The 23,983-nt window shown below is 42.8% G+C and overlaps 2 protein-coding genes across 3 annotated transcripts in view; one reads left to right on the top strand and one right to left on the bottom strand.

Annotated features, from left to right (window-relative positions):
- The window catches only part of DLGAP5 (DLG associated protein 5), a 45,651-nt gene extending 36,356 nt beyond the window's left edge, over positions 1-9,295 (top strand). Inside the window, exons 17-19 of one of the 2 annotated variants that reach the window (XM_079767828.1) lie at positions 290-536; positions 1,880-1,929; positions 7,281-9,295. In XM_079767828.1, the coding sequence (XP_079623954.1) occupies positions 290-536; positions 1,880-1,929; positions 7,281-7,421 (438 nt within the window). In that variant the 3' untranslated portion in view covers positions 7,422-9,295. The remainder of the gene's footprint in view (positions 1-289; positions 537-1,879; positions 1,930-7,280) is intronic. The other variant, XM_079767829.1, reaches the window with a different exon arrangement.
- A 146-nt stretch (positions 9,296-9,441) lies between these two features.
- Positions 9,442-23,428, bottom strand: LGALS3 (galectin 3). The gene is made up of 6 exons (XM_079767830.1): positions 23,292-23,428; positions 16,997-17,018; positions 16,015-16,359; positions 13,879-13,967; positions 11,117-11,282; positions 9,442-9,750 (listed from the first exon to the last, which is right to left on the bottom strand). The coding sequence occupies exons 2-6, from the start codon at positions 17,012-17,014 to the stop codon at positions 9,595-9,597; spliced, it is 774 nt and encodes a 257-aa protein (XP_079623956.1). The 5' UTR covers positions 17,015-17,018; positions 23,292-23,428; the 3' UTR covers positions 9,442-9,594.
- Between the last annotated feature and the right edge of the window lie 555 nt (positions 23,429-23,983).

Here is a 23,983-nt window from a genome sequence, read left to right as displayed (position 1 = left end):
TATGGCTCAAAAAGCCTTAAAAAGATGTACTCTTTGGCCCTTCACAGAAAATGTTTGCCAGTCTCTGAAGTGAATACAGATACTTGGTGAGAAACTTCCCTTCAATCATACCGCTGCTATAATATTATCTGAACTCATTATTTAAGAAGAAAATAGTAGGATTTACAGTGTTCTTTAGCCTGTGTTCAGAATGTTATCTTTCTGTTTTTATTATTTTTAATAGCAAAATGATTTTTTATAATTGTTTCAATGTTTGATAATTAAATATAATAATCATTTTTCTTTCCAGGTTGTAAGTAAGATAAACTTTGAGATGGATTGTTTACCCAGTGAAAGAATGAGCTTGCCTCTACTTACTGGTGAAGTGGCATGTGATATTAATACTAACAAAACAGAAGGAATTTCAGATGTTGTGGAAGGAATGGAACTAAATTCTTCAATGACAACACAAGATGTTTTGATGAGTAGCCCTGAAAAAGATATACCATCACAACATAACATCTCACAGGAAGAAGAGACTAAAATTTTCCAGTCAGGTGAGGTCTTTTTAATATATTTAATGAGGCTTTGTTAAATAAATGAAATTGCACTAATGCATAGATTATTGTAAATAGCTCTGGGTACCAGTTTCTAAGAATAAAGGTTGAAAAATTGGACAAAGTCGATATTTTATGAGAATTAGTTTGTGTTGTAGTGCCCCATTCTTCACCCAGACCTTCTGAGGTAAACCTGTTAAAAATCAGCAGCAGATACTAGTCCACATTGGACATAAGTAGCATTTTACATTAGACCTAACTTTTTTTTAAAGTATATTTTTATTTGATGTCAGAGAGGAAGGGTGAAGAAGAGAGAGAGATAGGAACATCAATGATGAAAGGGAATCATTGATCAGCTGCCTCTTACATGCCTTCCATTGGGGATCGAACCTGCAACCTGGGCATGTGTCCTCACCGGGAATCGAACCATGACCTCCTGGTTCATAGGTAGATGCTCAACCACTGAGCACACTGGCCGGGCTAGACCTAACTTTTTGGGATCCTTCATTATTTATGAAAACTCAGAATTAGAAAAATTCCCTGAAGTGATTTTTAGTTCCCCTTTCAATGCACATACATCCTCAAGCCTTTCTTCAAAATGCCCTATTTTTCTTCCCTAATGTTTTTATTCCTACCTACTTTGTTGTGATTGTTCTGCAGTAGGAAACGGCTCTTGTATTTTTGGTCCTGGGAGCATGTCTGTGTAGTATCCACTTTCTCCGCCGCCATTTATAATCCTGGTTCTTGTATTTTTGTTATAATATATGACAGTTTCACCTACTGTTTACATCTGCTACTCTGTGGTGATGTCTTGGCTGGGGCCTAAGGCAAAACATCATTACTTTGGCCAGGCATTTAATACACTCCAGCTATGTTCTTCTTCTAGCATCTTTTACCTATCTTTACTATCACAAGCATGAGATTTGTTTATAGAAGACTCTTTAAAATACTAAAATTAAGGATAAGAATTTTATTAAGAAAGTCTAACATATTTTTTAAAAATATGTTTTTACTGATTTTGGAGAGAGGAAGGGAGAGAGAGAAATATCAATGATGAGAGAGAATCATTGATTGGCTGCCTCCTGCACATCCCCTACCGATCGGCATGTGCCCTGACCAGGATTCGAACAGTGATCTCCTGGTTCATGGGTCAATGCTCAGCCATTGAGCCACACCGGCTGGGCGAAAGTCAAACACATTTTTAAAAACCTTATAACATAAGATAGCCTATATTTTTGTCTTAGCATTTGATAATATGGAACTTTTCATATTTTTCAGCGCTCTATTTCTAACTGCAAGAACATTATTTAAAAAGTTAAAAATAATTCTTTTTTGTTTTTCAGTATTATTTGATAATAAAGGTCTTACTACTGAATGCCATCTTCTTGAGTCAGTAAGTTTTTCAACTTAATTTGAAAAGTGTCTTTATGTATTAGATTTGTTTTATAAAAAGAATATTACTCACTTTTTAATTTGTGTACAAAGTTTAAAATTTACATCTTTTCATTGTTTTCTTTACTGTGACATCCATTTGCTAATTTTACCAAAATGGAAACAAAGTTTTCATGTTTATATACTTTAAAATATAGTAATTTTTAGTATTAAACTCTGAAGATTTATTTTGCCATGTGATTTATGTGTCAAATTTGTTATGACAGATTGATTGAATATTTTAATATCTAATATGTGACTTGGATTATGACAGGTATTTCTAAGTGATACAGGAAAAATGTAATGCAAGGTTTCTGCCCATCTGAACTTGGGGAGATAATGTCTCTGTTACCTTCAGTCATTGGTTATTTTCATCCCATTCCTTTTAGATTACTGTGTTTGGAAGCTATTTTATTTGAAAGCTCCATTGGCTTTACTTTTGGTGATCTCTTGCCTCTAAGTCTAGTTCAGACACTAGCCTTTCTGTGAAAAGGCTTCCTATAAAACCTCTCATCTCTCCATGTTAATTAATGTATAGGCACAGGTGCATACAGTTGGACACATTTAATCTCTTCTTTTTTTAAAAAAAATTCTTTATTGTTGAAAGTATTACATGGGTCTCCTTTTCTCCCCATTGACCTCTCCCAGCCCGTTCCTGCCCCCCAGCACAGGCCCTCACTCTCCTATTGTCTGTGTCCATTGGTTATGCTTATATCCATGCATACAAGTCTTTTGGTTGCTCTCTTAACCCTCCTTCTACCTTTCCCTTCCTTCCTTCTGAGGTTTGATGGTCTGTTCGATGCTTCTGTGTCTTTGAATCTATTTTTGTTCATCAGTTTATGTTCATTATATTCCACAAATGAGTGAGATCATGTGATACTTATCTTTCTCTAACTGGCTTATTTTGCTTAGCATAATGCTCTCCAGGTCCATCCATGCTGTTACAAATGGTAAGAGTTCTTTCTTTTTTACAGCAGCATAGTATTTCATTGTGTAGGTGTACCACAGGTTTTTTAATCCACTCACCTGCTTATGGGCACTTAGGCTGTTTCCAAATCTTAGCTATTGTAAATTGTGCTGCTATGAACATAGGAGTGCATATATCCTTCCTGATTGGTATTTCTGATTTCTTGGGATATATTCCTAGAAATGGGGTTACTGAGTCAAATGAGAGTTCCATTTTTTTATTTTTGAGGAAACTCCACTGTTTTCCACAGTGGCTGCACCAGTCTTCATTCCCATTAGCCGTATAAAAGGGTTCCTTTTTCTCCACATCCTCGCCAGCAGTTGTCGTTTGTTGATTTGTTAATGATAACCATTCTGACAAGTGTGAGGCGGTACTTCATTATTGTTTTGACTAGAGGCCCGGTGCACGAAATTTGTGCACGGCGGGGAGGCGGGGTAGCGGGGGGTGTTGTCCCTCAGCCCAGCCTGCAGTCTCTCCAATCTGGGACCCCTCAAGGGACCTTCATTTTTTCCTTCAAGAGTGTGGTGGAAAAACCCTAGATTACCTTCTTGGATTCTTATAACCCAAATTACCAAGAACACTGCAATTGGTGGCCTACAGGGAGCTTAGCCAATGAGTTGTCAGAAAAGGTATTTACTCTCAAAATGGTTTGGCTCAGTGGATAGACCGTGGGCCTGCAGACAGAAGGGTCCCAGGTTTGATTCCTGTTAAGGGCATGTACCTTGGTTGGAGGCATATCCCCAGTGGGGAGTGTGCAGGAGGCAGCTAATGGATGTTTCTCTCTCATTGATATTTCTGACTGTCTATCCCTCTCCCCTCTTCTCTGTAAAAAAAAAAAAAAAAAATCAATAAAAATTTTTGTAAAAAGGTGTATCCTCTGCAGCTCATGCAGCCCCTGGGTTGTGTCCACTGGGCTAGGGGCGTGTCCCTGCCACCTGGTGGTGGCTGCCGGGGTCTCCGCACACCCCAGAGGCCAGCGGCAGCCCCAGTCCTGGGAGCCTGGCTGGGGGCGTGGCCCCAAACAGCTTGCAAAGGCTCCTGCACAAAGTGGCGGTTTGGGGCCACCCCCCCAGCCAGGCGCTCAGGCTGGGGGCTTGCAGGGACCCCGGGCAGCACACAGCAGTGGCCGCCAGGGTCTCGGCACACCCCGGAGGCCAGCGGCAGCCCCCGGTCCTGGGCGCCTGGCTGGGGGCGTGGCCCCAAACCGCCACTTTGTGCAGGAGCCTTTGCAAGCCGCTGGGGACGGGGTGGAACATCCCCGCATCGCTATAGGATGTTCCGCCCGCCAGGTTGCTTGGCGCCTACACCCATAGGCTCTGAGTGGCCAGGGGGCGTTCTGGGACCCCTGCCGCTCAGGACCTAAGCACGGGCCTACAGGCTAGGAGCGGCCTGGGTCCGGAGGATGTTTCCTGGACCCAGGCCGCTCAGCGCCCGCATATGCAAATTAACCGCCATCTTGTTCGCTCTGATTGGCTGTGGGCGTAGCGAAGGTGTGGTCAATTTGCATGTTTCTCTATTATTATTGTTTTGATTTGTATCTCTTGGATGATTAGTGACTTTGAGCATGTTTTATGTGCCTTTTGGCCTTCTGTATGTCCACTTTCGAAAAGTGTCTGTTTAGGTCCGTTGCCCATTTTTTGATTGGGTTGTTTATCTTACTTTTGTTAAGTTGTATGAGTTCCCAGTAAATTTTGGAGATTAAACCCTTATCGGAGATAACATTGGCAAATATGTTCTCCCACTCAGTGGGCTCTCTTGTTGTTTTGTTGATGGTTTCTTTTGCTGTGCAGAAGCTTTTTATTTTGATGTAGTCCCATTTGTTTATTTTCTCCTTAGTTTCCGTTGTCCATATTGCTGCAAGATATGTATGATATTTTGCTGCCTATGGATTCTTCCAAGATTTTTATGGTTTCCCGTCTTACATTTAAGTCTTTTATCTATTTTGAGTTTATTTTTGTATGTGGTATAAGTTGGTCTGGTTTCATTTTTTTTGCACATATTTGACCAATTTTCCCAGCACCATTTACTGAAGAGACTGTCTTAACTCCATTGTATGCTCTTGCTTCATTTGTCAAATATTAATTGAACATAATGTCTTGGGTCAATTTCTGGGTTCTCTGTTCTGTTCCACTGGTCTATATGTCTGTTCTTGTGCCAGTACAAGGCAGTTTTGAGAACAGTGGCTTTGTAATATAAGTTGATAGCTGGTATTGTGATCCCTCCAACTTTGTTCTTCTTTCTCAAGATTGCTGTCACTATTTGGGGTCTTTTTTTTATTCCATATGAATTTTTGGAGAGTTTGTTCTAGATCTGTGAAATATGCCGTTGGTATTTTAATGGGGATTGTATTGAATCTATAGATTGCTTTGGATAGTATGGACATTTTAGTGATGTTGATTCTACCAATCCATGAACATGGTATATTCTTCCACTTGTTTATATCTTCCTTTATCTCTTTTTTCAACGTCCTGTAGTTTTCCAAGTACAGGTCTTTTACCTCCTTAGTTATGTTTATTCCTAGGTATCCTAATTTTTTTATTGCAATGATAAATGGGGTTTTTTTTTTAGTTTCTCTTTCTGTGAGTTCATTATTGGTATATATAATCTCTTCTTAAGAGAATAATATGAATATATTATATTCTGAACTTATTATCATTTTAGGAATCTATTTCCCTTATTGACTATAAATTCCTCTATAGGCAGAGCTGATTTATATTCACTGTGGCACAAATGAAAAAGTGCTCTGTTGCCTACTCAGTGTTTACAACATTGTTTTTCAGCCCTACACCAGAGATTTTTATTTCAATGAACTGTAGTAGGTCCTTCATCAAGTGATTTTACTGGGTAGCCAGGGTTGACAACTCTGGTTTACAGCCTTACCTTGAAATTTTCCAGTGCCCACTGCCAAATGGGTCAGGGACCTTAATTAAACAGAACTGAGCAGCCTACCTGAGAAAGAGTTCAAAGTAATTTCATAAAGATGCTCACCAATCTTGCAAGAAGAATTGATTAATTCAGTGAGAACTTCCACAAGGAGATAAAAAGTGCCAAACAGCAATTATAATTGAAATGAAAAATATACTAGAGGGATTCAACAGGAGACCGGATAAAAATTAACCACAAATCAACAAGCTGAAAGACAAAGCAATGAGACAGAGCAATAAAATGAAAAGGAATTTTTAAAAGTAAAGACACTTTCAGCAACCTCTGGAACAACATCAAGCAGAATGACATCTGCATTGTAAGGGTCCCAAAAGGAGAAGAGAGGATCAGAAAAAATTATTTGAAGAAATAATAGCTGTAATCGTCTTATCTGGGAAAGAAAACATATCCAGGTCCAAGAAGCTTAGAGAATTCCAAATAAGATGAATCCAAAGAGAACCACACTAAGACATATTATAATTAAAATGGCAAAAGTTAAGGAAAAAGAGAATCTTTAGTGCAGACAGAGAAAAACAACTTATTATGTACAAGGGAATTCAGCAGAAACTTTATAAGCCTGATGGTTCTGATATATTCATAATATGATTCAAATTGTTTCATAATTATACATTATCTTATTGGTAAATCTTAGTACCTTATACTTTTTTTCTCCTTGTGAATTCTTTTCTACTTTCATAAATATTAGAAATTATATTTAAATGTTTTTATATGTTCATCTATTTTAGACCAAAATTATTACTTCAGCCTTAGCTGGTTTTGCTCAGTAGATAGAGCATTGGCCTGCGGACTGAAGGGTCCTGGGTTGGATTCCAGTCAGGGGCACATACCTCGGTTGCAGGCTCGATCCCCATCCCTAGTTAGGCCGGCGTCTGGCTGTGTGCAGGAGTCAAGTGATTGATGTGTCTCACATGAATGTTTTTCTCTCTGTCTCTCTCTCCTTTCCTCTCTAAAAAATCAATGGAAAAATATCCTCGGAGGAGGATTAACAAAAAAATATAAAAATAGGCCTTCAAGTAAAAGGCCTATTAAGTGCTGTTATATGGTTAGAGTAGGTTTGTGAAATCTGCATATGATGTAAGATATGGCCTCAATTGTATTCCTCATGCAGATGCTACTGAAGTGCATTTGCATATTACTAATCACCCTTTTAGGCATGTATTGTTAATATACCTTTTCAATGAAAAACTATTTGAAATTAGATCTACTAGTTGGTCCGACGGTTGTGGGTTATTGTTAAGCTGAAATTAGATCTACTGGAAAGTTGCACAATCATTATGTTATTAACTTATTGTTATGTGGAAATGTTATTTATGTTATTAATTTACTATTAACTTGCAATGTTGAAGTCAGTTGGTGAAACTCTTAATGGTTCCTTAAGTGACTTCTCTGAATTTATTCTCTAGACGGACCTAAACTGCAGTAATCCATTTACTCCTGTGGAGAGGAGACGTCGAGAACATGCCAGACACATTTCCTTTGGTGGTAACCTGATTACCTTTTCACCGCTAAGGGCCCTCAGTGGGGAACAACCAGAAGAACTCTGAATGTAAAAATAATTCCAAACATTTTCCTTCTTAATATCAATGCTGTGGGGTATATTCTTAGAATACCGAAAGGTTGAAGACTGTACTTTTGTTCGCTTCTATTCAACCCATTTATATGGTGTCATGTAATATTTTAATACTCAGTGTTCATCCAAGTGTGTTTTAGATATGATACTGTTTCTAAGGGAAGTGGGGATATTTTGTACAACAGCCATGCAGAATAAAAGATATACCATGCCTTGCCTCTCTTCTTTAAGATGTATAAGCTTAAAGCTAAGAACACTTACTCAGCTTATGAGTACTCTTCAGCTTAATCAAAATATAATACTAAACTTTGACAGAAATATTTGTATCCTTTCATACTTTATTTTTAGTTTGAACTTTAAATTTGTCAATGTTGAACAGCTTTGCATATTGATTTTCCAGGGTATACTGAGTTTCTTTGGATGAGCTTTCTGGCTCATCTGATGTCAGTTTACATGTTACAGTTTCAAATGGTTAACTAGGTGCCCATTAAATTCCTGCCTTTCCCATTTTCCCCTTGACATGAATGACAGGCTTTGAAGGAAATGCCTTCTTCCTTTGAAGAAAATTATGTCGATCACTTAATCTCTTTTATAAAAATCTTAGCTATAGATTTGTAGAAGGCAGGGCTGTCAGAATAACAGAGCAGCAAGAAGATTCAGAGTAGCTAAAGCTTGTACCCAGACCCAGGCCCAGTTATTTTTGCCTTCCAATGAGTTGAACAATAAGCAAGAACTTTATGGATAAACTGCCCCCCCACCCCAAGATTAGGGGTTTTCAAACAAGAAAACACATGTTGTTTTGTTGTCAGAGGAAGGGTATTAGGCTTGTGGGAAAGACAGTATTTATTAAATACATGCAAGCAATTGGGAAGCTGTGTGGGGTGCTGACTTAGAAGAATGTTCTCTAAATGCCTAAAGTCTTAGCAAAAGATGAAAATAGCTTTTATTCATTAACAGCCTGTAATTGAACAATTCAAGCAAGACAGGCAGAACAAAGTAGCATATATAAAAGTTAGGGTTTTCTAAGGGCTTAGGAATGAATATGTAAAAGATGTTGGTGCAAAGTAACCCAAGACTTAGAATCTATGGTGGTAAGTTTAGTAAGGTGTACTAGTGAATCATTTAGAAATCTTTTGCTGCTATATAATAGTAAAATGAACTCAAACTGGCTTAGCAATAAGGAAATGTATTTCATAAGTTGTCAGGGTGATTCTAGGCACTTTATAATTAACAGTTCAATGTTGGCATCAAGGTCCAACACTCTATTGTCCTTGGCACATGTCTGAGGCTGGGTCCTTTGGGGTCATAATGTGGCTGCTAGTGGTAATCAGAGCTATGTCCTTCCCTGTGGTCTAGTTAGACCAGCTAATGCCACATGTCTGTCTGCAGTAAGACTGAGGGAGTGGGGGATTGGCTTAAACTAATGATTCCCTACTGAATCTGGGATCATACCTGAATAAAATCACAATTATTAGGACATCGGGAATGGATTTTTGTGTTGGCAGCTAGCAGTGTCCCCTACAACTAGATAGTGTTCTTGGGCTATTGGACTCCAGAATTATGAGGTATTAGGAAAATCCTTAAAGACTAAATGAAAGAAAACTGCTTGGGTAGAACAAGACCCTTTCCAAAATCAAAAGGGAATTTTCATTTATTGAGGACCTATTATATCATAGCCCCTTGGCTACCTATTTCTTTTTCTTTTTTAATATATTTTATTGATTTTTTACAGAGAGGAAGGGAGAGGGATAGAGTTAGAAACATCGATGAGAGAGAAACACTGATCAGCTGCCTCCTACACACCCACAACTGGGGATGTGCCTACAACCAAGGTACATGCCCTTGACCGGAATCGAACCTGGGACCCCTCAGTCCGCAGGACGACGCTCTATTCACTGAGCCAAACCAGTTAGGGCACTACATATTTCTTTTACCCTTGAGTCCATTGTTCATTATCAAGAATAGACTGCCCCAGATAAATGATAAATAAACAGTTAACTCTTAGAATATTTATTAAATGGATGATTTATAAGAAGGATGTTGTTGAATAAAGGCAAAATTTTTTACTTACAGTGAGCATGAAACTTTTAAATGGGTAAGGTTTACATTCGTTTTTATTTTTTAAAAGATTATCTGCCCCTTTAAGATTATATCATAGTGTGTGAAACACTATTGAGACTGATGTCACCACTAACTCCCAATACTTTGATTTCACTGAGATTTTTCACCCGGTGATTGTACTGCAACAAGTGAGCATCATTGACCGCAACCTTGAAGTGGTCGGATTCAACCAGTACTTGGATCTGAAATGGCACATACACAAAACTGTTAGAAATGCCCATTGATTTTAAAACCAGTCTGTCCTGAGCTCAGGGTGTCCACATTTCATCTTTTGTGGAACAGATTAAAATCCTGAAAAAGTAACTTTACAGCAAAAATAAACTCCAGACTATTCAAAGATTTACACAAAATAAAAATGACAAAATTTTTAGAAGATATATAGTTGAAGCCACAAAGGAATAAATAAATGTCTACATAAATGATGTATCTACATAAAATAATGTGTCTACATAAAAAGTTTTCATATGGCCTACAGCATCTAAAAGTAAAAATAAACACTAAAGTAGGAATCCCCTAACAGAGCAGCAAATGCTATGAAGTTGGATAATAACCACTTTGGGCAGGAAGAGGGAAAACATAGCCTCCCAATAGTGGATGTGTTTAACCCTTACATCCTTTTGGAAGTAGCACTTTGGCAATATCTCAGTTTTAAACATGTATATTTTAATAAAATTATTCTTCTAGAAACCAAAGAAGAATAAGCAAAGTTAGTACAGTATTGTAGTAAAATAAATAAAACCTTCCCAGATTTTATTGGTAATATTTCCAAAGTTTCATCAATAGAGTACTGGTTGAATTATCACATATCTAAACAATGTAACATATCTATGTTCTGATACTGAAAGATGTCCATTAAATGTAGAATATGGTCCCTATTTGTCTCTGCCCTTAAGGAGCTTATAGTCTAGTTGCGTTATTACCCAGTCTACAGTCAATCCAACTAGTACTGTGAACCTACTAAATATGGGGTGAAGCAGTGCTTAAAAATCAAAAGTGCTGTATGTCATAGAAAATACTGGAAAGATATTCACTAAGTTGCAACCTTTAGGATGTAAAGGATAGAGAACTTTTTCAGTTAATTTAAAAATCTATATGTTTTTCTTTTCCTAAGCATGTATTAATTTTAGGATTAAAAAATTTTGACTGTGCTGTACACCTGAAACTAATATAATATTGAATGTCAACTAATTTAAGTTAATTTTTAATTTTAAAATGTTTAGTTTTGGTTTCTATGTCACTATGTTTTTTAAGGGACTAAGTCTCAGTCCTTCTGAGACTTTCTGCCTCTGCCTTTTTTTATTAAAGATGCTATTTTTCTCATTTCCAGAAAAGCTTCAATTCAGAGGTGGTCACAGTGTGGAGCTGGGGAGTGTGCCACTCCTAGCCCTGTTCCAGCCTGCTGATGATCATGGGCGCCTGGGATGGGGAGGAGCTGGTTAGGTGTCCCAGGATAGCTCCCCCAAATTCACTTCAAGTGCATCGTGATTTTAGAGTGATTTCCCCATGAGCGATATGCATTATCAATACACAACAATAGCAGTAACTTACTTTGAATGGTTTACCACTTTCAAATGGGAAAATCGTCTGTCTTTCTTCTCGTCCCCAGGTATTATTCATGTTTGAATTGCAAACAATGACTTTCTTGTTGTTCTCATTGAAGCGTGGGTTAAAGTGGAAGGCCACATCATTCCCGCTCTTGAAATCTAAAACAAGTCTGTACAAACCAAAGGCCAGAGTTAGTAAAATGATTCAAGTTGTGTATTTGCATCAAGTGAAGAACACACAGAAGAATACAGGAAAATTTTCTTGACAGAAAACAAACCAGAGAATGTGTTCCAACTGTATACTAGGCCCAATATTAGTAAAATACTAAAAGTAAGCAAAACAGTACGTGTTGAATTGTTTTGCCTTGCTGTCTTTGGTCATATCGTTCTCTTCATTTGTAATCCCCTATTTATCCTTCTACTCATGAAAACCCTTCAAGGTTTCCTTATAGAGGTTTGAAGGCCACTTTAAGGGCAGGTTATGCTTTCCATTGCAGATGACATGCCCTGCCAGGTTGCTTTTAATACCTATTGATGGCAAGCCAGTCACATAAATAAGAGGTCAACTTCCTGCCTTCCTCCTAGTTAACCAAAAACCTAGTCCTGAAACAGAAAGAATGATATTATGTACTTAATGTCCTGTTGCTAACTTGTAAAATCATGACAATGTGTTGAACTTTCCATAATGTGAAGTGGAATTGATGCAAGTGCTGGCTTAACTTTTTGACCTCTTTCCTTCTTCTTGAATGTTAACACAAAAACAAGTCCCCTGACTGTTAAAGTGCTAACCCCCCTCCACCCCCCCAATTTCTCAAAGAGTGCTCCACAGAGCACTAACATCAGAATCTGCTAGTACTCTTGTTTTAAAACAGAATCTGCACTCCTGACCCACTAATAATAATCCCCTGGGTATTTGGATTCACCCAGTGACAGACCCAACCATAGATGTATTCACAGGGAAAGGATCAAAAGAGTCAAATGGCAATAGAAATTGTATTTGACTAAATATCCAATGGCTGAAGATATGGTCATCTCTACCACCTGAAGCGTTCTCTTTTCTTCTTATTCCTTACACAGAATGTGCAGGACCAAGCAACAATTAATTTCAGTTTCCTATCACCTTGGCTATTTCAACCAAAATTAGTTTTGATCAGTCTACATCTCTGATGTAATTGGAGTTTAAGTTTCCAGTACAATAACCCTAAATAAAGACAAAGATACCAGTGTGGTTCTGTGCGATAGGGGTTGGAAGAGGGGAGCAGAACTTAACAAATTGTGCCCTAGGTGGTTTGGCTCAATGGATAGAGCATCAGCCTGCACACTGAAGGGTCCCAGGTTCAATTCCAGTCAAGGGCACATGTCTGGGTTGCGGGCTCCATCCCCCCCAGTAAGGGGTGTGCAGGAGGCAGCAGATCAACGATTCTCTCTTATCACTGATGTTTCTATCTCTCCCTCTCCCGCTCTGAAATCAATAAAGATACATTTTTTAAAAAATTAACAAATTGTGAATGCTGTATGCACAGAATACGGTGTACTTATTGGGAGGAAAGATGGATAAGAGCATAGGCAGAAGGATATATATGTTTTGTAATTTTCTGTGAGATAAGCTTTAGAGTAGAGGCCAGAGGAGGCTGGCTAGAGGTTGGAGTGAATGGGCTATTTGAATGTAAAATGAACAGATCAGAAGCCAGTCCATCTCCTGGGAACAGAGGAGGTGGTTCCTGTTGGTTCATCAGGAGCAAGGTGATAGACACTCATCGAGGCTGTCTGTGGATCCTTGAATAAGCCTGTGTACACAGCTTGAGTTAGTATCTTTTGTATACCACTTATAGGACCCAGAGACATTAATTGATGGCTGCAGGAGCTTTAGTGGTACCACTGACCTCAGCGACAGGCAGACGGGAGGGCTCCAGGATAGATATCCTTAGCCTGTTTGTATTATATGTAAGCATAGCCAGTGGTGATAACCAGAGCCAGGCGTCCCAGAACAGCCACAAGTCAGCATGGGATTTCTCTAAAGCAGTTTAAAGTCTTATCCCTCCTAACTCACCTCAGTCAAACCAGTTCCAATGGCAAAGGTTGACTTCTTTGGATGAAGTCTTTAACTTGAACAATCTTTTCAAACCTTTCAAGTAAATAGTGACTACTCAGAAGACGGGGTTCCCCATCCTGCCACTTGTCATCTGTAGACCAGGCCAACACCATGGGAATCTGTGACCCTGCAGCTGCACCCACTGTGAAGACGGGCATGGCAGCCAAGCTCGAGAGCTGAGACCGCACTGTGACCTGTGCAGCTGCAGGGAGACTTGCATGAGTGAGGACACAGTGGGATACCATCCAGGCTCTCGGATCACCTCGTCACTATGTCACGTGGGACCTCTTGCTTTGGAATCCTCACTTTTTATGGTTATCTAAAGTGCATGCTTGGCTTTTCAGACACTGTATGGTTCCGAGTGGAGGCATGGCCAAACAGGACATTACAAAGACTCTACTGGCCTTTAATGCTAAAGCCTTCCCTGCCAGGAGGAACCCTGCTCTTCCTTTCTCCTCACAATGTAGAACTCAGTTCTATTCAGGTTCTGGGAGAAAACCAAGATTTGGCGAGGGAAACCTTGTCCCCTTGGTGGGAACACGTATTGATTTATGGGATAATCCCAAGACTCTTAAATGTGTAGTTTTAAAAATTCTATTAAATTTCAATAGAGATCAGTCTTTATTCAAAAACCAATCAACAAATGTGTTAGATGTTTAAAGTTTGCTGTTTACCTGTTTGCATTGAGTTTTATTATCCCCATAACTGTTATCAGCATGCGAGGCATCACTCCTGCAGGGAAAGCCATTTCATAAGGCACAGTCTGGGGATGAAAAATATGTGTATTAATCCAGAGTCATGCTTTCTTGGGGAAAGAAAGAAAAAGATGTTGCAACCATTCAAACAATACATGTGACTAACACATAACCTTAAGTTAAGCCATCTGTCAGACTCTCGGACCACCCTGCCCAGGGCCTGAAGAGGTAAGTTCCCTATGTGCACAACTAATAATTGAGAATTAAGCCATTCGTTAATTGGTGCCAAAGGCAGAACGTAGTTCTTTTTGCAGCACTGTAGCTCTTATTACTAGGGCCATCCCAACCTGTAACTCATTCGTTTAGACTATCTTTTGAAAGGGCTTAAGCTAGACCTTGCAATCAACATTAACAATTTTGTGCCACTCTTAAGACTCTTGTCACATAACATACTTCATTATGTCACATTCTTCGGCTTCTGGGTTCTCATATGTTTTACTCTCAGCATCAGCAGAGTACTTAGTGTGTGGCAGATACTCAATATTTGTGGAATAAATATCTTCCAGTTAATACATTTCCTAGTTCATTCCGCAAATACTTATGTTCAAGGTACTGTAAATATTCCCAGAAACTCCATCATTGGCCTCTGCTTTTTCCCCTTTAAATTCCCCCCACCCTCAGGTCCAACTATCATCCAAGTCTTTTATCTCTAGCCCTGAGCAGTACCAGTCCCATACTTCCTCCTCCTGGATTTGCTACTGGTGCTGCAGATGCAACAGGTACGAACTGGAATGGTCTCTCCTGCCTCCTCCCCCACCACTCCCCTTCCTGGTGCCCTAGCTGTCCTGTCTTGAAAAGCCAGTCATGTCTGACTCCTAGGACTTAACCAGCAGATCCTAAGGTTCTTCCTCTGTAGCCTCTCTCCACCTGCCTCTCCCTTTGTACAGACTCCTTGTGCCTCTGTATCTGCAGTGGACTAACCGTCTGGGTCTAGACCCTGCCCAATGCCACCCACACCCCCAACGCTGTCTCTGCACTTTCCTCTAAGCCAGTGGTTGGCAAACCGCGGCTCGCGAGCCCTATGCGGCTCTTTGGCCCCTGGAGTGTACCTCAATCAGATTGAGGACCTTTTTAGCAAAGGCCAGCTTAGGAGTACCCTAATTAAGTTCATCACAATGTGCCTACCTATATAGTTTAAGTTTAAAAAATTTGGCTCCCAAAAGAAATTTCAATCGTTGCACTGTTGGTATTTGGCTCTGTTGACTAATGAGTTTGCCGACCACTGCTCTAGGCTGACCTAAAAGCAGATCAGATGCCACCTGTGCCACCTTCTACCTACTCCTGAAAGGGTCTGCTCCCAGGCTGTTATTGAACTCTTTCCTCATATCTGCTTACTTCCCAGCTGGACTATAACTCTAGAAGGGAAGGATCTGTGTCTGAGATGTGTCTAAAGCCCTACAGACTTAAGGTTTTGTGCGTAGAATTTATTTACTAAAATGCGTGTTAATATAAATGAAAATTCAATCCTTAGATCACAAAATTATCTTTAGAAGGTTTTTCAAAACTAGATTATCTTGGTTCCCCCTCCCACCATGTTCTCTCTATGGTCCTGGGCAAGCTAATATAATACTATTGTCCCATTTCTTCATGTGGAAAGGGGGGATAATAACAGTATCTTATCGGGTGGTTATGGGTTCAAATGAAGTCATCCATGTAGAAGCACACTGCTGGACATGCTGTCTATGTAGTGTTTATTAATACTAATAATGAAAACTTTCCCCCATTACTATGCTCTTAAATTGATTTTTATGAAAGCTGCTTTACAGATGCCTTCAAAAGACGCATTAGCTTCTCTTTATGCCAACACTGCACATGCTAAACTCAATACAAATAACGATTTTTTTCTATTGGACGAGCATACACTGTGGCTAGTCCTAGAATATGGCCCTAAGCAGTGAGAGTAAAGCTTCGGGTCTCCCTGCAACACTTTGCAGGTGTGAGTGCCCAGCCAGAGCGCTGCAGAGTGATGGCACCACAGCCCACACAATCGCCGTGTTCTCCATTAGCTTTGTCCTGGTCACAATCAAGTGCATGAAATGACTGACTCCATCTTACCAGTGGTCCAGCAGGGATGTCAGCGGGGCCGGCACCAGGGTAGGCCGCAGGCCCACTTGGTTGTCCGGGGTAGGCTCCTGGGGCATTGGGTCCGGGATAAGCAGGTGCTGTAGGGCCAGGGTAGGCGCCAGGAGGTGCCTGTCCAGGGTAGGCGCCAGGAGGTGCCTGTCCAGGGTAGGCACCAGGAGGTGCCTGTCCGGGGTAGGCAGCAGGAGGTGCCTGCCCGGGGTAGGTCCCAGGATAGGCAGCCCCCGGGTAGCCTCCTGCCCCAGCAGGCGGGTTTCCCCATGGACCGGGCCATCCTTGAGGGTTGGGGTTCCCAGACCCAGATATGGCATCATTAAGCTAGAAAAAAAGATACAAACAATTCCTGGATGAAAAACATTCACAAAAACAGAATTTTCAGGAAAACAGGAATAAGAGATCCAAAGCGGAGGGACATATGAAGATAATACAACTCATATCCATAAAAAAATTTCCATCTATTAAATAGTTTTGAGTTCCCAAGACTAAAACTAGACTTTGGGATGATATGCACTTTATCAGTACATGTTGCCCATCATCTCATATTGTGCAGGGTTGCATTTTTGTAACTTGCTAAAATAGAGCTATCCATCCTCAATGTAAAAGCATGTATTTTCTAACTGACATGAGAAAAATAATCACAAAAATCAGGATGCTCAGACTGTACCACACTTCCCATTGTCGGCTTATTTCTCAGGTCCTGGCCCACGGAATCCACCCACTTCTGTCCCAGGCCTTTTGGTTGAGGGGCTGCTCTTAGTGAGGCCCAGGCCTCTCTCTACCTGGCTTTCTTCCCAAATCTATTACTGGAAAAACATGACTTCGGCCAACAAGCCCTCATTGGACAGGTGAGGCCAGAGCAAGGCACCAAGAGTTAGAAGGGAAAGTCTGGCGTTGAAAACAAAACTCTCCACCTACATGGGATTAGAAAGGAAGAGAGCAGACATATAACACTTACCGAAAAGCTGTCTGCCATTTTCCTAGGAGAAAAAAAAAAAAAAAGATAGGTTATTATGTGATCTGAAAAGATTTCATGAGTTTCCATTTAAATTTAACATCACAAATAGTTTGTTGTGTAGTTCTAGTCCATTTACAGGCATTCTTCTAGCACAAGGCAATCTATTTCAAAAAATACGTCTAAATCAATAGCATGGAACCACAATGGGGTCTCATCAAAGAGTGGAGATGCACTCCAACTAGATTAGCAAACCCTCTTTAACCCGTAGCTTTCAGCTCCAATCCCACTAGCGGGTGTTCTGAATCCTGGGAGTGCCAGGCCGTACAATGCAGGAGAGAGAAGACTGAGGGCGAACATGTTCTGCCCCTTTCCTGGGTAACGAATGAGCACAGTCCTGGTTTCCCTTTGGTCCTCCTTCAACCGTCCTTCCTGTGTTCCTTCCCCACCACCTCTTACAAAGGGTCTGCCTGTTAATATCAACCTCCCCCCACCCCCTGGTTCTCACGGACAGCCCCTTGCCCTCTTCTGGGTTTTAGGAGGAAAGCAGAGGTGGTTGAATCTTAGGATCTGAAAGACATGCCCCTCAGATGTAGTTCTGCCGATTATTTGTTCCTTCTTATTTGTTCCTTCGTGTGCACACATTTGTTTTTTTTTTGTTGTTGTTTTTTAATATATTTTATTGATTTTTTACAGAGAGGAAGAGAGAGGGATAGAGAGTTAGAAACATCGATGAGAGAGAATCATCTATCAGCTGCCTCTTGCACACCCCCTACTGGGGATGTGCCCGCAACCAAGGTACATGCCCTTGACCGGAATCGAACCTGGGACCCTTGAGTCCGCAGGCCGACGCTCTATCCACTGAGCCAAACCGGTTTCGGCAGTGTGTGCACACATTTGTGCCTGCTCTGCACGGGCGTGGTGCAGGCTCCCGCCTGGGTGTGAAGATGGATAGGCCAAGGCCTGTGTGGTCAAAGGCTCCACAGGCCGGGGGGATCACAGCCATGCCATGAGCCAGACCGTGTGCTTCGGGAAGTCACAACCAGGCTCTTAGAAGCAAGGGGCGGGGGGGGGGGGGGGTGTTGTTTGAGCTAAGCCTTGGATGTGGAGCAATGAAAAAGACAGGCAGGCACAAAATGCTTGCTGTTTTGAAAAAGTACTTGTTGTTCCAAGTGAAATATTTGGCATTATAACAGATTCAAGTTAAAAAAAAAAAGTTGGGCAATGTGGAGGAAAATATTTTGGGGTTTGCCTTGCCCAAAGCTGCCTCAAGGGATGGCCTTGCTTGACACACCATTCCTGCCTTCTCCTGCTCCTCCCTGTAACTGCCAGATACCTGCTCCCACGGCAGACACTCCAGCACTGAGGGGAGGAGGGCGGCTTCCCAATCCTGAGGCCTGGGTGAGTTTTCTTGACTCAGGATCACCTAGGCTATGGTCAAAATTCCCTGGACCTTACACAGTCAGAATCTCTGTTTTCCTTGAGTTGCTCACTCATGATATTTACTCGATTATTTTCTTTTTTAAAATATATATTATTGATTTCAGAGAGGAAGGGAGAGGGAGAGATAGAAGCATCGATGATGAGAGAAAAATCATTGACTGGCTGCCTCCTACACGCCCCACCCTGGGGATCAAGTCTGCAACCCAGGCAGGGACTCTGACCTCCTGGTTCATAGGTCGACACTCAACCACTAAGCCACGCCAGCCGGGCTCAATTATTTTTAAAAATGACAAGGGATCCAACAAATGGTGACTATTTGATAGGTCCTAAAAATGTAAAATATTAGATTTTTTGGTAAAAACTCAGACAGAGCTCCTCTAGGACGGGAGTGGAGAATAAATACACACGGTATTTATTTCTTGCACATCTCTGTTATAATCCGGGCATTCTCAGACGTATTTGGAAGTAGGTTATCACCGTGTCCACCTCCCAAGGTGGGAAACCCCTGACCGGGAGGTACCGTGACTCTCCCAGGGCTTCCACTCACTGCGCTTCCTATAGGAATCGGCCTTTGAAAGCAAAAGGAGGGTGCTCTTCTGCCTCTGCTTCCTTCCCCAAAAGGCTGCCGCTGCCTAGGAAACCGCTGCTACCGCAGGGGGAGCTCGAGAGAAGGGTTGTTACGGAAAAGGAAAAGAAAGGACGACACTTAAGTCAAGAAAATAAAGCCCCTACCAGTATCATTTTGGATACTAGTAGAAAACAATCTTGAACTTCAAGGTGGACAGAGAGCTTAGTTCCTTTTATTGCATAAACGTCCACTCCTGGGCAACATACCAAAGACCCAGCAATAACTTGATAAGTGTCTTCACTTCTTTTAAATATCCCCCCTGTGTAGGGGCTAATTCTTAACCTCGGCACCACTGACATTTCAGGTCGGATGCTTTGTGTTTTTTGGTTGTTTGTGTGTTTGTTTGTTTGTTTGTTTGGGGGGGGGGGTTGTGCATTGTAGGATGTTTAGCAGCATCCCTGCCTGGCTTTAATGCGCAGTCAGCAGCACCCCACCCTCCCCACCAATTGTGGCAACAAAAATGTCTTCAGGCATTGCCAAATATCACTGGGGGAAGTGGGGAAAAGGCAAAATCTGTCTGGTTGAGGCCTACTGGTCTAGACTGATTCGCATGTGGTTCCCCTACATATATGTACACACACAGGTCAATAAGAAACAAGGGTAGTTTCGATGATTAAAACTAGCCAAATCTGTGCCATTGGCCTGATAAAGTGGCTTATTATCGTAACTCCAATCAAACTAAGATGTGTTTAAAGGCAACCAGAAATTCACATAAAAATGGCATTCCCAAGATGTAACATTTATTCTTTATAGAGTCTCTGCTCAAGCATATTCAGTTCATTTTCCAACGTGACCAAGACGATCTGAGGAACAAAGCCGATTTCCCTTCACGTCCACTGTGTTTCACACACGCCTGGGACGGCAGCTTGGGCTGTGCTGTGACACATTAGGCGAGCCCATCAGAATAACTGCAGCCTGCGTTTGTGCAGCGCTTTGCAGTTTACAAAGCACTTTCACATACCTTACCTATTCTGAGTCTGATAATAATCTTATGAAATGGACAGGGAGAAGTAAATATTCCCACTTTTAGAGGTGAGGCGACTGAGGCTCAGAGAGCTGACATGGTGGCCCAAAGTCATTCTGTCATTAGCAGGCCAAGGACCAGGGTCCAAGCAACTTGACCCTTAACTCAGGCTCATTTTACACTAATATTAAACCTCACACTTTGAAATTTGAAAGTGTTAATTACTTCATTTAGAAAATGATGTAGCTTATTCGTTCAGAACTACACAACATGCTGAGGTTGTAAACAAATTTAAAAAGAGATCATGTTTTTGTCAGGAACCTAGCTGGGTGACTCATTCAGTGGGCAACGATATTGAACACAGGAATGCCATTGTGCACAGTTGCTGGGCTGATTATAAACACATTTAAACCAACAACGTGTACTTTTCCAAAAATTGGGTGTGTGCTGTTTTGATTTTGTCAACTCATAACCATCAGGTCTCTTTTTTTGAAAAGGATTATACCAATGATCCTTTTTTGTTGTTAATCCTCACCTGAGAATATTTTTTTCCGTTGATTTTGAGAGAGAGAGAGAGAGAGAGAGAGAGAGAGAGAGGAAGGGAGGGGAAGAGAGACACTTTAACTGTTTGCCTCCTGTACCAATGGGCCCCAGGGATCCAGCCTGCAACTTAAGTGTGTGCTCTTCACTGGAATTGAACCTGCTACCATTCAGTTTGTGGGCCGACGCTCTATCCACTGAGCCAAATCGGCCAGGGCAACCAATGTTCTTTTGAAATCAAGGTCAGCAACCTTAGAACTTAAATAAATACAACAATAAAGAACAACATCTATTTAGATAAATACCTTCCTTACTTGCCTGGGAAATTTATTTCTTTTTCTTAGATGAGTAGTTTATATCTAGAGAGACAATCAAATGTAAGAAAACTCTCCCCATGCAACTGAATCTATAATATGTGAACTCCATTCTGGCATTTCCAGAATCAGAGGATTCTGAAGAGTCAGAAAAGAAAGACTCCATTAACGACAAACCAAAAAGGACGGGAATTACTGCTGGAGTCTTCACATTTGGAAAGTCCTGCAGGAAGTGCTTCAGTTTGGTTTGGAATAAGGAATTTAAACATGAGTCTGCAGGTTGACCGTCTGTTAATTGTAACTTTTCCCTTTAATAAAGAGCAGTGTCCACACTACTATGTTATTCTAGGCTCACCTAGCAATTAATCCAGTAGCTCCGGCTCCCAGGAGCTCTTCTGAAATTTCTGCTCACAAAGGGCCCTGACTTTTACACAAGCCGAAAGGGAAGTCGATCATGAGTGCATTTCCTCAGAACCCCAAGGCACTGCCCACACCTCTCTCCAAAGAACACAGGCGGGGCGTCTACTTCCTGTCCTTGCTGAAACACGGAGCAGGACTTGAGGAAAGTCCACTTTCCAAAGCCCAAGTCAGTGAGAATGAGCTGGAATAAAGGAAACTGGTCCCTCACTAGGATTTCTTTCTCATCATACTTCCTCAGCATCAAGAAAGGTAAAGTTACTTTGTGCCTCTCAGTGACTGATTTTCCCCCCATGGAAAAGCTGATCATCAGTCCAGATAGAACACATGATACTTAGTCAGCAGCAAATTGTAAGCCTGCAGCAAGCACTATCTGGCAGGCTTACCACTCAGGATTTAATGAGCAGAACCCGCGTAGGCACCAGACGCAATGTTACCCCGCTGTCCCCAGCAGGAGCCCGTGTTCCCCAGGAGAGGCTATCGTTCAGGTCAGTTACCACGAGTCTCAGGAACATCCAGGGACTGTCACCAAATGTGCTGATTCTAAGTGTAACCCCCCAACATAATGAATTCAGGAAGCAGCTCCAACCTCCCAAAGATCAAGCATGAGGCACAACCATCAAAGAAATGAGAAACTCTAAGGATTCAAAGTCAACGTCTTTTCCACAATGACCATCGTGGAAAAATACATTTTTATTATTAAATGTTACCTTTTATGGAAACAGACTTCCCTAGTATGAAAGAGGAATGTTATCAACTTGAGACAAGTGAGTCAGAATTTTGGAAGTTGGTGCAATTTTTTTTCTCACGTTCTGTGCCCAAGTTGTCAATTTTTATTGCTATCATTTAATTATTGTTATTACTATTGTCGGAATTAACGGAGCCTGCCTCCTATTTCTTTCCCAGAATACTAGAATCAGACTGGGTCACGGAGGACCAACTGTCCTCATTGTCCAGCAACCCAACTCCCGGGAGTCACTTTACCAATATTCCACAGTATCTGGAACAGGAATCCCTAGCTTTAAGGGCTAGCCTGAAACCAGTCACAGCCTCCTCCTATGTGTCCCTGATTCCCTGGTATTGAGCTCCTAATCCTCAGAGTTGAGGCATTGTAGTGTTTTTATTTGCATAACTGATCATTCAGAATAAATCCTCAAACGTGTTTTAACACGCGCGCACCCCCCCCCCCCCCACACACACACACACGCAACTTCAACTAGAACGCTGCACACTCGGACCAACATTTTGCCACACCCTACACATCCTCAGCACAGCTCTGCGATCCTTCATGCTCAGACAAGCCAATCTGATCAGGGATCTGCAAAAGTTTAGGGTTTTCGGTCTTTGCCCAGCCGGTCACCTGCCCCCTCAGGCCGTGGGGCAGCACCTTTTTCTGTGGGATCAGCATCCAGAGGGCAGCTGTACCCCTGACGCTGCAGGGCTTGGTAGACAGCTCGCAGCAGGATCAAGTGGCCGGGCAGCCAAGCCACGGGTGCCTGGTGGCGCCCTGGAGACCCTGGGCAGTGCGTCCTGCGTCTGGGCTCGGGCACCTAGTGCCCAGGTGGTCCCGTGGCGGGAGGCGGGGCGCGCGGCTCAGCCTCCCAGTTGCCGCAGAGGGTGCCCTGCGCCCACGCCCGGCGTCCGGACACACCCGTCCCCACCACACCCAGGAGGAGCGTGTGAGTCTCAGGGAGACGTTGCTAACTCCGCCTGAGTCCGCTTCTCGAGGGTTCTCGAGGGGTCAAAGACGAGGGACCCGCGCCCAGGCGGCGCCCACCGCTCCGCTCGGGGCTCTCCAGCCGTCCCCGCCTGCAGCCCGCCGCCCAGGGACCCGGGAAGCCAAGCCCCGCCCTAGGCATCCCCGCCCCCCTTCCCCCAGCCCTGCAAAGCGCCCCGCGCACCGAGCAGTGCCCGGTGCCCTCGCCCCTGCCCGAACCGAGCCTCCAGCAGGTCGGGTCCCCGTCCCGGGTCCTGGGCGCCCGCGCCACTCACCTTGCGCCTCGACACTCGCTCGCTTGCTCCGGGTGTGGCTCCTGGGGAGGTCGTGCTGTCCTGGACGGGGCGGCAGCTCCGCGCCTCAAATACGCCCGGCCTGGCCCGCCTCTCTCAGGGCGGGGCCGCCACCCCTGCCCACCCGGCCTCTCCCTGCGGAACAGGCTGGGCGAGCCCCAGGCCCCGCCGGGTGCAAAGGACACCCTCCGGACCCGGGAGAGGGCGGGTGGGACCCTGAAGGGCGGCCCCCTCCCCAGCCCCCCGGGCCTGGAGGGTGGTCACGTTCACCATCCTCACCTAAGACGTGCGGGGGGTTGGGGGGGGGGGAGAAGGTGGGGAGAAAGGGAGAGTCTGCAAAGCACGTAGTGCGCCTGCCTGCTTGTTTTAACGGGGTTTACTTATTTTTTTGCCTGAATTGCAGGCTATCTCATCCCTTCTGCACTGACTTGATGTACCCCTTCTCTCAGAATCAAAGCCGACCCAAGAAGTGCACAGTCACTTGCGTCGGGGGAGGGGCCCTGTCCAGTTTCCTGAGACCCCAGGTGAGTTGCTCCCATGTTCTTGGCTTTCTGAACTGGGATGGGGGCACACCCCTCTCACACTGAGAACGCATTTGCTTTTGCTCTTTGCTCCCCACTGCATCCTCGGCGTCTGCCCAGTGTTGGGTGCGTAGCAGGTTCTCCGGAAATATC

Source organism: Cnephaeus nilssonii, assembly GCF_951640355.1.
Source record: "Cnephaeus nilssonii genome assembly, chromosome: 4".
In the NCBI taxonomy this organism is placed as follows: Eukaryota; Metazoa; Chordata; class Mammalia; order Chiroptera; family Vespertilionidae; genus Cnephaeus; species Cnephaeus nilssonii.
The sequence above is the reverse complement of the archived record's forward strand: the minus strand, read 5'-3'. Positions and strand labels throughout refer to the sequence as shown.